The sequence below is a fragment of the Hyalella azteca genome, unplaced genomic scaffold, assembly GCF_000764305.2.
Source record: "Hyalella azteca isolate HAZT.00-mixed unplaced genomic scaffold, Hazt_2.0.2 contig6782, whole genome shotgun sequence".
Lineage (NCBI taxonomy): Eukaryota > Metazoa > Arthropoda > Malacostraca > Amphipoda > Hyalellidae > Hyalella > Hyalella azteca.
Genome location: NW_025936931.1, coordinates 1,164 through 14,622, shown reverse-complemented (window position 1 = coordinate 14,622; position 13,459 = coordinate 1,164). Strand labels below are relative to the sequence as shown.

The 13,459-nt window shown below is 37.2% G+C and overlaps 1 protein-coding gene across 1 annotated transcript; it reads right to left on the bottom strand.

Annotated features, from left to right (window-relative positions):
- Window positions 1-828: 828 nt before the first annotated feature.
- Window positions 829-12,954, bottom strand: LOC125178070 (the record flags this gene model as incomplete). Its single annotated transcript, XM_047881000.1, has 3 exons — window positions 12,705-12,954; window positions 2,117-2,240; window positions 829-1,736 (listed from the first exon to the last, which is right to left on the bottom strand). Coding segments are annotated over exons 1-3 (1,282 nt in total), but the record flags the coding sequence as incomplete, so codon positions are not given.
- Between the last annotated feature and the right edge of the window lie 505 nt (window positions 12,955-13,459).

The window sequence follows — 13,459 nt, the reverse complement described above, 5'->3', positions numbered from 1 at the left end:
CGATTAGGAATTGCTTTACTGCCCTATTCAGTACATGTTCATGGTGATGAAATAGTGGGGCTGTGTAAAATTTGGATTTGAATGAATTGGATTTGCATTTGAGAGGCGTACGCAACAAAATTATTCATTGTATTGATGAGGTCATCACTATTTCAAATTTAAGACTTGGTGATATTCAAATTTTCTTACTGGTTGACGGTTACCATGTGTATTGTGAATACGCTCTCTGCAAAGTCTAATTTAGTATCTATGGATACAGCGGATAACTTCAGCGATTGAATCATTACTGAGCAAAAACAAATGGGAGCTGAGGACAAGTGCTCGTATAGCCCCTCAGCACTCGTCCTTCCAGTGCTTGATTGCAATTCGACGAACCAACAAATTACGCGTCATTCAGAATTTATTTTACTAATAATTTAGACAGTCTGTCCGTTGTTGGAATTTGGTATCGCGGATGCCATCACATTTTCTATACGCCGCAATGCCAATGCGTCGCGGCATTGCTTAGATCTGGTTTTCCTCCCGAGCGACGTTGGGTTTGCTCATCAGGTTAACCTGGTGTGTCGAGTAAGCCCGTCGTAGTGGAGTAACTTACCTTGTTAACCTGATACACCCGGTCAACCAACTACACCAAATTTACCTGAGAAGTTGAACTGGCAGCTTGACGCTTGATATTCTAGCATCGTTAATAATGTTAGTTATATTCAAAAGGCTGGGCGTTGAAGATCGGGGACAACCCTCGTGATTATCTTTGCATTCTGAAATTACCTCATCACAACGAGCTCTATTACACATCATCATCAACTCAACTGAAGGCCTGGTACTCACCGTATACTGTGAGTAGCACAGTATGCGTCTGCGTAGGAGAGTCAACAAACTCAACACGGCACGTGAAACTCCCGTTGTCACCGCTGGTCACGCTGCTGAGCTCCAGGCAGCCGGGGAATGGCGGCAGGGAGGTTGTGTTCGATGGACAATGAGTGTAATGTTCACCCTCTGCGGGTTGGTTGAACACTTCATGTCCCGAGTCTAATGGCCTCAGCTTTTCTAATCTCGGGACATCGAGTCCCGAAATTTCAGGCCCTAGAGTAACGTGTCCTCTAGATCCAAGTCCTAGGTGTTCGGGACCCAATTCTTTAAGGACCGAACCTCTACCACTTCGAGGACCTCGTTGTTTTGAAAACAGGAAAGGGTTGCCGGAGGGGTGAAGGATTCTGGGTTTTTCCAATGGGGTATGATGTGTGAATATTTCGTGATTTAAAGTTTTAGGACCGTGGGTGGCAGTTGCGTCGTGAATTGATGAATAGTGCTTATTTGCGAAACCAGAATAAGGAATTGTATTATGTAACTGTGATTGTGAGATCTGAAACCCCTTTCCGTGAAACGTATGTGAGAAACGTATGTCACTTTTTAAAATTGAATGATTAGAGGAGTATAATGTATTTAAATTCGTAATAACTGCATCGGTACTTCTTTGAAATAAATTTGCAATTCGGAGTGAGCGTCGATATCTTAAATTCAGCTTCTGGCTTAAATTTGAAGAAGAGGAGTCCGTCACCGGCATTGACTGTGGACGATGGTGGTCCAGTGGATGAGGAGGGCTCAAGGCATTTAACGAATACTCAGAATTTTGGTGTTCGCTGTTCTTCGTGTGGGATTTATTCATAATGAAGTGCGCTCTCATGCCTATGCTGTTGTACTGCCTCTCGGAGCCGCTGCCGTTCCTGATGTCGAAACTGGATAAAAAACTTAAAATTAATTAAAGCCTGAACATTTATAATTATAGTGTGCTTTAGACTGACAAATAGAAGCAAAGAAGCTCAAATACCATATGCACCCATTGTCTAATGTGGCTCTTATTGCAACTTTGATGATTCATTTCAAATTTCAGAATACTTTTTTTTTCTCATATGAAAAGTTCAATATCTTAAGCCCAATAGCACGGAAATCATCAATGCGCTGTCAAATTTTCTTTCACAGCTTAAATTGAATATTGCGAGATCGCGAGAAAAAGTTTGTTGTAATTTATACCTGAAACTCATGGCTAGGAAAGTAAAAATATATTTACTTTCAGATGTAGAAGAAATATTTTGAAGTAAAGAAATGAAGACATCACCTGTAGAAGGGGCGGTCGTTGTCATGCCGGAACCAGAGCACCAGCAGCGGCAGGTCGACGTTGTTAACGCGACATGGCAGCCGTGCTGTCCACCCACTCACGGCCTCTACCTTCTCCGGTATTCCTGTACGAAAATGATTTATTTCAACATTTTAGCGCATTTTCTCATTTGTGGAAAAATGCACTATTGGGCTCGTCATGTCCGTCCGTCTGTCCGTCTGTCTGTCCGTCCGTCCATCCGTCCGTGACTTCACGTTTTCGTCGACGAGAAAATACGCTCTCTGTCACTCACTGCAGTGAGTACTGAGTTATATTTTTTACTACACCTTTACTTTTCTTATAGAACAAATTAACGGTTTGACTTCTCTGAATAATAATTAAACGGTTTCAATTTTCCCGTACCACAATTGATTTTTCTCTTAACTTTGGATAACTTCAACGGTGTAACGGTGTACCTTGTACCTTTGGAAAACTGTAACTGTGATGATCTTAACGGTGTGCCTTGTAATGTAGTTGATTGTGTCTTATAGTTTATGCAATTAAAGAGTTTCTATGTCTGAAAATATTATTAGGTTCAGGATTTTATTTAAATATTATTAAAAGATTATTATATAATCATTTTTCTTGCTCATGAGTTTTAGTAAAGATCCAATTTATTATCGTTATTCTAATTAATTTTTATTTATGATGAAGAGAACGGGTGTCGATGGTACTTTTCTGTGATGCCAGGATTTTTTCCTGGAGCATCTGACATAATTATTAAGAAAAAATTAATTAGTATTTCAATATAAATTAGTGAACGCCTAAATATACCAAATGTTCAGTAAAATTATATAAACTGCAAATCAATCAAAGTATGTTTGTCATTTCCAATCAAATTTTGTGCAATATCCACTGAAAGGGTAAATGTAAAAACCTGGAATGCAGGTGAACAAACTCTTCATTTAACACATTCAGCCTATCAGAACGAAGAGTTTGTACAGAATATCAGCGTATCACAGATGATGTGAAACGCTCAGTGTTTCTGTTATACTGAATTTTTACTCGGTGTCATGTTTCCTCTATAAACCTTTCGCATTGGCCGGCGGCGTCTTCCAGAATATGTGATGCTAATTTTTCATTTCCGAGATCTCTAATGCATTCTTTTTCACTGCTAAAGCTAACAAAATAAATGTGTATTGTTATCGCTGTGAATATTTTTATCCAGGAATTGCGACCACGCAAAAGTGTTTTTTTCTCAATTAAGGTATATTGCATTACAGAGACTGTATAATATTTTCTTAGACGGAATTTCGATTGATTTGTGAAACTCGAAATAAATTTATAGCTTCAGAATTGCTTTATGTATCTCAAAAACCGTAAATATACAATGTGTGAACAGATTGGTTTTGTTTATAATTTAAAAAAGCATCCAATATATGTACTGCAAAGGAAAATCATTTAGTTAAACAAATGTTCATGATGCATTTTAGAGTACGTGCATTTTTATTGCAGTTTTTCAAAATTATTTTTTTTAGCCTTTAACGGAAGATTCGTTTTGTAGGTGTGTCTCGACTCTCTAATACAAAGGATACATTCGAATTGAAGAAAGAAATAACGATATGAAAGCCATTTTATAACTTTAATGTTTTTTTACAAAACTAAACATCCAACCAATTTAATTTTAAACAATACTATGCAGTTTTCGTAGGAAGCGGCCTAGCTGAGAGCAGTAACAGTTTTGATGGTGGTGACATAATTAAAGTCAGCTCAATAACGAGTATTAAAGCATTTATTACGTAAATAGCGTTATACGAATGCTCATACAAGTGAATGAAAACTCAAATTTCCTCAGCCAGGAAGCAAAACGTCCAAAATTTCGTTCCTGAGAAATATTTTTACATTCTATACAGAACTTTTGTGCTGAAATTTGTCATTTTATGAGGAAAAGTGCTTGTTTCTTGGGGCCAAAACTGTAGAAGGCGACACAGTTTGTGTTCCCGTGTTTCTTTCCCCTTTACCACGCCGCCTCTTCAACAACGAGGTGTGTAACAATTTTTACACCAATATTTACAATAAATATATCACAAAATTCGTTACTGGAACGAATGTTACTAGAAACTGAGTTTTCTGGAATATTGAGGTTTAAATATTCACCCATACAAACATATTCATTTCAAGAAGAGATGAATAGGCCAGGATTAATTTCTGAATGCCATTAGAATTAATGAGAGTCAGAAATGCCCATTCACTGAATTTTCGGGTTCTAGCTTTTCACAATCGGTGCAGAAACTAAAGCTTTTCTTGTGAGCAAAATGTCAGCATTTTTCGAAAGTCATTAAAAACTTGATATTAGTGAATTCCAATTAGAGATTCTATAGGAAATTATCTTAGGATTTTCCAAGTTAAAAGCATTGACGCCAGTGGATGCCTTTGCATGATACGTATAAAGAATGAAATACAGACCATGTTCTGCGTCCGCGCTGGCTTGCCACTCTAACGGCCCTCTCTGATGTTCTGCGTCCGCGCTGGCTTGCCACTCTAACGGCTTGTACCCACGCATTTTGTGGGTGACTGTGAGTAACTGTACCCACGCATTTTGTGGGTGACTGTGAGTAACGAATACTCACAGCATTACACCTCCTCGTTACCTCAAGTTGCTCTTTTAAAAGGGCTCTCAAATACAATGAATTACTTTAAGATTCACTTTCTATCTTATCTATTTTAGGACCTATTTTCTATCTTAATTATGAGTTGTGGATTCTTGTCAATAACTGCGGGGAGGATGAACAAGCTAGTGTTCAGTATGAATAGCAATAATATTCATTTTGAATATTATTCAATTATTCACCATTGTTATTTTTATACAGGAGGAGGATTCATCAAAGCTGACTTTCCATGGGAGTTCATTTTGAAGGTGAATTTTACGAGATTTTCCAGCGATGTGGAACACATTTACATTGAAAGTACGCCCGAGGCAAAATGATCGCCTGGAAAGCAGCAAATGTAGGAGTAAACGTTGCTCGTTTGAATCAGGACATCGCGACGGCGAACTAAAACACGCGAGAAATGCACCGGGGAGAGGATTTACGAAATGGAAAAATTAACGAGTTGTGGTAACTGGAAAATTGCTCACAGTCATCTCGCTTCCTCTCGAGGGAGGATTCATGAGAACCTATGAGACGCGGGATGTGGTTGGTGAAGATAAATGGGAAATGAGATAAGGGAGGGAAAACTCTGTGTGTGGAATTAAGTAGCATAAACGAGAGTTTCAGTGAAAGCCTTTGTTGAAGTAATTCGATTAATAGAACACGAATGAAATAGTTAGTATGGAAAGAGTTGAATGGAAAGAGCTGGGAGGAAAAAGTTGGGTGAAAAAAATTTAGTGAAAAAAATGTAGAGGAAAGAGTTGAGCAGAAAGAGTTGGCAGGAAAGAAATGAGAAGAAAGAGTTGGGTGGAAAGAGTTGGGTGGAAAGAGTTGGGTGGAAAGAGTTGGGTGGAAAGAGTTTGGTGGAAAGAGTTTGGTGGAAAGAGTTGGGTGGAAAGAGTTGGGTGGAAAGAGTTGGGTGGAAAGAGTTGGGTGGAAAGAGTTGGGTGGAAAGAGTTGGGTGGAAGGCGGGTGGCGAGAGTTAGGAATTCAGATGCACCATAAATGGATTTCGTCTGATTCAGCGAACAATGGAGAGCAAGTGTGCAAAGAGAAACGCAGTACGAAGTTGGTGTGTGTCAGGAGACTATGAAAAATAAGGTAGTCATAATTGCGCAAAAGCTATAAAGTGGCCCAAAATTTTGGACCAGAGATTCTACTGCGCTCCGTGATTACGTTTCACTTCTTTACCTCTGATACGCTTCGATTTTATTAAACGGGTAGACTCCTTTGTGGCAAATTCAGAAACCTTTGTTGTAATTTAAGCAAGTTAAACTTGATGAGTCAGTTTGAAAAACAAAAAAAAATATCTCCACCTGAGTGCTGCAAAACAAAATGTGGATTGAGCCACGGCATCCCATTGAAATACAAGCTTTTGAAGTTCATGGTAGGTTTACTGATCAAACAAATAGATATGACACACATGTATTTCAAGGTATACCTTCATTTATATTTCTACGTGTGGTGCGAACACTTCGTTGATATTGACTGAGAGGCGATACGTTGATACCACTTCGACATGAGAGGCGCGGCAATGCGCTGGCGAGATCAAAATGAAGTCTGATAGTGTGCATTGCAAAGAGTGAAAATGACTGACATTTTACTGCAAGAAAAATACTAGAATAAGATAAATATTTAGTAATTTACAGAATACTTATGTGCAGTAGGGGGACTGACGGGTAGTAATATCTATGTTAAATTGGGAATAACTGTGATTCAGGAACTCCAATCATACCATTCTAATCTTAAAAATAATTTTAAGGGATCAAGGTTGGCAATATGAAGACGGACTAACGGTTAGTATTACTACAGTGAGATTAGTGCAGAGAAATACTACAAAAAGCCTGGCGATTGTCATTACTTTAGTATGAGATTACTGCTTGGCAGGAAAAATTAACAAATCATGATTAATTTCTAATAACAAAATTGAATTTAATTAAAATTGATCCACATGACAATAGTATAATTCATGTGCTTTTTGTCGAATTACGCTCAAATCATATAATTTTACTAAAAATGTATAATTATGTTTCAATAAGGTATGGACTGATATTATTTTCTTCATAACGTGTTAATTTACTGTACATACCAAAAGTGATAAATCACAGCTATATATTTGGCCAATAACGTTTAACCGACTTTCTGGGACTGTATATACTTCGTTTATAACGAAGGTACCAGGAATCTATAGTCTAGATTTCAGAGAATCTATTGCCTGGCTTTCATAGGATATATAAATCAAAAGCACGATTGCTTAAGGCTCAATGCACTTCTGAGGACACGGCCTCGTCTCCACCAATTTATTCAGCGAAATATTCAACAGCTTTTTTCTTCAGTGCGCAATCCAGTCCTGAACTCGATCGATTGTAATAAGAAGTATGGCTTGGGTAGGTAACGCTTCTCTTGCATACTCGGGCCACATTATAAAATGTCCGACTCTGCAAATGTGCCAGATTAAGTGAATGACTCTACGTCTTATTCAACCAGGCAAACATAGTGCAGCGCACTTAAGTTTTTTTGGAAATTTCGTGTTAGGAACACAGGCAGCGGCTTCTTATGGACAAACCTTGAAACTCCGTCAATTTTAAATGAACAGTTTAAATTTTCAACATGTTTGGGCAACGGGATTGCACTTGGTAAGAGGAATTATAAATGACGAAATCGCAGCTGGCTGATGGAACAACCTTACGAGCTAAACAAATGTGTAGCTAAGCCGTAACATGAGTACATTGTACGAGAAAAACCATAGGAATAATGCCATAGAAATAGATAATTTTTGGATGGCGTCTTCTTATCAGACTGTTCTTGGAGTTGACACTATAACAAAACCTCAACTAATTGACTGCATGGGCAAACTGAGTGAATATTCTGAGTTAATTATGGTAGTACTGTCGCGTTCTCTCAAAACTAGATTGTTCACCAATATCGCCCATATTTTCCTGCTGAACTCGAGTATTTTTAAAATTAAGAAATAAGTTGTATGCGTTTATTTCTATGTATTTTTCTCTCCAGAGCTCAACCGGCTTTAATATTATGCAATAAGTTGTATGCATTTATTCTCTGCGACTGTGCGCGTGTCTCACTAATGAGCTGCCGGTCGCAGTCCTGACAAGGAGATTGCCGATGCAAGAGGCCAACCTGAGGCAGGGCCATCAATGTTTAAGCCTGAGTGCGTTCTGGTCTGTAGGACTAACTCAAGTACGTAGTAATGTTCAGGTAAAATACTCACTAATCTGTAGGACTAACTCAAGTACGTAGTAAAGTTCAGGTAAAATGCTCACTAGTCTGTAGGACTAACTCAAGTACGTAGTAATGTTCAGGTAAAATACTCACTAGTCTGTAGGACTAACTCAAGTACGTAGTAATGTTCAGGTAAAATACTCACTAGACTGTAGGACTAACTCAAGTACGTAGTAAAGTTCAGGTAAGATACTCACTAGACTGTAGGACTAACTCAATGACTAACTCAAGTACGTAGTGAAGTTCAGGTAAAATACTCACTAGTCTGTAGGACTAACTCAAGTACGTTGTGAAGTTCAGGTAAAATACTCACTTGACTGTAGGACGAACTCCAGTACGTAGGAATGTTCAGGTAAAATACTCACTAGTCTGTAGGACTAACTCCAGTACGTAGTAATGTTCCGGTAAAATACTCACTAGTCTGTAGGTCTAACTCCAGTACGTAGTAATGTTCCGGTAAAATACTCACTGGTCTTTAGGACTAACTTTAGTAAACATCAACTGGTAAATTTCTTTCTATTCTGCAACAATAATTCCAGTCCGGAGCTATAAATAAAGTCTGTGCCAATAATTCCAGTCAGTAGCATATTAAATGGTAAATTACGTTATGGTCTGTATCATCTCAACAGGTGAATTACACGCTAGTCTGTAGAAATAATTCCAGTCTGTACCGCATTAAAAAGTGAATTACACCATAGTCTGTAGCAGTAGTAATTATAGCCTGTAGTTTAACAACTCCTAAATTATTCCTAAGTATGAAATGTATTGAGTAATTTATCAGAAGCGGCACAAACGTTGCTCGTCTGAATTTACTACAGCTTTGAACTATGATTTTGCAGAGATGACAGGAAAATCAATTCCATACAATTACTTATCCATGAACTAATATATTTAAATCGTGCCCCAGCTAGTAGCCATCATATGTAGAATGAAACGCATTGAAGTAAAGAAGATTGATGGTTATTTATCAAAGCTTTCTCAATATGTAGAAAGAGATTGGACGATATTATATACTCTTGATTTATTTGTTTTTGAACGGAATCATCATGCAATATTTTGGAGAGTGAAGCGTGTAATGACGAGTTTCATTCGCGCGTGTACGAAGCAACGTACTCATAAAGGAAAAAATAGAACGTATTCGTGATATCAATCAGATCTTCTAATATTGACTTGCTTGTGTCTGCAGACAAAATATATAGCAATGCATAAAGAAATGAAAACAATTCAACAAATATTGCTGATATTTCATAAAGTAAGACAACAAATTTCTAAAGGCAAAAAAGCGTCCAATCTACTCAATTTTACGCCGTAAATTGATCTAATGCCACAATTTTTTTAACCCAGCAAAATCATTTTTTGATATCGCTTAAATGAAAATCAAACCGAAAATGTTGATAATAGGAAAAAAATTTCCGTATAATCTCGACTGATAAAAAATTCAGTGAAGAGAAATAAAATTCATAATTTTTAATCTCTAAGGTATGTTTAAACTCAATTCATACGAAAAAATATCACACCGTTTTTTTCTTTCGAAAAAGCATAGATGCTTTCCATCCTGATCACCTTCCCATTTGCTGCAAACTTGGACCTATCAAAGGTTTAAAAGCTCGCTTTCTTTATTCTTTAATTATTTAACTATAATTAGATTGCAACACAATTGCAAAGCCTCCGTTTAGTTAGTGTCTCCAATTGGGTCGAAGAAGTCGCTTGAAAAACTCCTACCTGTTCAGATGACCGACCTGTTCAGAAATAGCATCACGTCGTTTCGCTTATTTAAATGAAACCAGAGAGCTTCTTATAAAATTTGAATGACTCGATATTTAATCAGCTAACGCTTAATTCATTCCTCGATCTGGGAAAAACAAATTGCTGATTAGGGATATCCTGATCCAAATCACCAAGGATCTTGCAGAATTGAGATGAAGGCTCATTGTTGATATATACGCATCGGTTGACGGAGGCCATGAAACTAAACCATCAGACGTTCAATCAACGTTGAATTAAAAAATGTTACGTTGATTAAATTTCAATCAAAAATTTGGTTTGCAACGCTATTTTCCTGGTGAGCATTTTGAGGGGTGATTATATCTCAGGAGATACTTAAAATCTTTTGCCAAACCTTCAAGCACTACTCGATATTCTGAATCAATCTTCATTTAATTTCCCAATCAAATTAAGGCGCATGAGCTTCACCGGGAGAAGCGGAGGCTGCTTTTTTTATTGCAAGGGTTCGTGTTTCTGGCTGATTTACGCAGCCAATTTACGCTCAAAGTCTGCTGGACAAGAAGACGCTGTCCGAATTATTAACACAATTTCCGGAGTTTAGTGAAGACTTCTCAAGGAGATTGCGCTGTCTCGAGCGATCCGTTTCCTGGTCGCAAGACGCGACTGTAAAAACTGCACCAACACGAACAGAAACGAGCAAATAGCAGGATATATAATATATTTATATTTTATATCGCTCTACGAGCTAATATTTATGTATTGGCTCTCCTGTGACGACAAAAATATATGATTACTGGCATATATTATAGTAACATTTTATCTGTGATTCGGGGTACAAGTGTAAAATGAAAAGATCTGTAGCATTATTTAACATAAGAATGGCGAGCACGCGATGCTCATATACTGTAAGTGTTTTAAATTTATGATACAACATCAAAGTGACAACTATCTCATTACTGGCGCATTGTGCGATGAACTGCAGATTCAAAGAATCTCTACATGGAAATATAATAAAAAAATTTCTGTTTCGATATTTCTGAATGAATATGCGACATGAAGAAGCTGTACGAATTGAATTTCCTTCTCTGTTATGCAACCTCATTGACGAATTTCACGGCCTTTTTCTTTAACAATGGCCGACGGTTGGCCAACAAAAACGTGCAATCTTTTCCAATAGTTCACCTGATTTCTGCTGTCAAAGAAACTGAACAAAAAATAAATTAATTAATAAAGCAGCTCCCTCGTTGACGCAGAGTCGATGACATTTGAAAGTTTTAATCTAATTGCAGCCTCACTCAGTTGAGAGCTAAGCGACCACTTGTATTTATTTCATTATTCAAATCTCAAATTTTAAAGGAATTGATAGAAAATAATCACAATGTATAGAATCGAGTGCAGTAAAATTGGAATTTTAGCCAATGTGAGTTGAGTCTACCTAAGCTTGAAAAAATATATGTAAAAAAGAAATAACTCAGTACTCACTGCAGTGAGAGACAGAGAGCGCATTTTCTCGTCGACGAAAACTTGAGGTCACGGACAGACGGACGGACAGACGGACAGACAGACAGACCGACGGACGGACGGACATGGCGAGCACAATAGTGCATTTTTTCCATAAATGAGAAAATGCGCTAATAATAAGAATGAAATTAGCAATAAATGTTTAAATGAAATTTGATCGAACCTTTTTTTCTTGGCAGAGTGGACCAGCCATGATATGTAATTTATGTGTATGGTCTACTGAAAATTACCCACATTGGATGATTTTAATTAAGCCTTGGGCTCAGGCGAAATTTTTATTACACAGTTTTCAGAAATTTTATTGAAGGTCTTCGGTCAATATATTTTCTGCAAATGTAATTACAAAAAGTTTGGCAATAAATGCTGTAATTTGTAACAAACACTTTGATACAAGCTAATAACTAAAGTAATTCAGATCGCATTACTGTTTAATAAAAAATTGTCGTTTTAATCAAAATTGACATCGCAGCACTTCATGTTGCAAAAATTTTTTGGAATGTTTTTTTGACCCGTCATTGTATATAAATAGCTTGATGCTCAATTACCAAGATTTCAGGTCTAGAATGTAGCGCAAATGACCCCAAAACCGTAACTTAAATTTATAGACCTCATGAGTAGTTGTGCGACTCACTCGGCCAAATCTTATTAGAACCAATTGCACTTCTGTTGCACTTCTTTCTCTTGTTCTCTTTTATTCCTTCTCTCATTGTCACCGTAATTACTCACTCATTCAAAACCTGTTGGTTATTTTATATTGTTTATATTTTGTTTTTGTAGATAAAGCTGATAAAGTATAAAAATTTTCGTGTTCAGTAGATATAAGGTGATGTATTTTTGCCGCAGGTTTAGGCTTGGTGACCCGAAGCTCATGGTCAAGTTTAATGCTCCTGAACCCGAAAGATAATGACCGAGCTGCGCGACCTGCAGCGATACCGCGGCAATAAAGAGCGGCTTGAGCCTTGATCACTCGTCCCCCGGGGGGCAATGTGGGGCTACAAATCGGATTTACACTCGAAATTTGATTGTAAATTGAGCAGGACCGATCGTTGGACAAAGATTTAACACCGAATGTCTACTTATTGTATGTGGGTTTGAAACTCAACGTTGCGTGTAAATGCATGTATAGTTCATCTAGCTTGAACCTCGTTTTTTTTTCTTCTGACATGTGAGTAAATATATTATCATGTTAAGTAACGTTGCAAAAAGAATTTTACGATAAATTTTCTAAATGAAAGATGCCTGATATGCAGTGAAGAAAGCGCAAGAAACCTTCGTTTGTGTTAACTTGTTGACTCAAAATTCAAATTGCCTTAGCATTTGATAATACAGTTTAGTGGTACTTAATTATCCATCAATACCTAATTACTTATTGCTCACCTTTACAGAGAATGCATTACAGAACCGTCAAATTATCTCAACATTTAAGTATACTGTTCACTAGTACCTATACATTAATATAATTCTTAACCGCTCACCTTTACAGAGAATGCCGGGCAGAGCTGTCACCAGCAGCAATAAGATCGTCGTTGTGGAGCCATCAAACCAAGATGGCGAGGCGTGCCATTTCGTGGGACTTTTAGTGTGACTGTAATCACCATGACAGATCACCGGGTCTGTATCACCATAACAGATCACCGGGTCTGTATCACCATGACAGATCACCGGGTCTGTATTACCATGACAGATCACCGGGTCTGTACGATGTCGTTTACAATGACGAGACATTGTGCCTTGGAACCCGATTGAGCTATAAGAAGTATCAAGTTAATCATTCACAAATAATTGTTATCAAGTGATAGGATAGCGAAAAAATTAATGTATAGTTGTCAATTACTTGCAAAAGTCAGTTACACATTTATAATGAATTTGAATAATTTCACTGCACATAAGAAGGACGAATTTAGATTTTCTATTTCAGTTTTCAAGCAATCTTTAATTATTATTCAAAATTTATATATGTGGCATTTGGTTAAATTTGTGAGTTGAATTTTTGGCTTTTAAGTGGTTTAATAGCAGTTCGCCTTCATGTAATTCATACTTGTAATTGATATTTTCCTGTTATTGCTGGCGAGTAATATTAACATTGCAAGCAAAACAAAATATCTTGTTTGTTTCTACGATTTAAATTCTGTCCGCTCACACATAAATTCCTTAGTGTCCGAATTTCTAACAAAATTTTTACCGTGAGTCAAATTTTTCACAAAAATTTGTCGTAATTATTTCTAACACT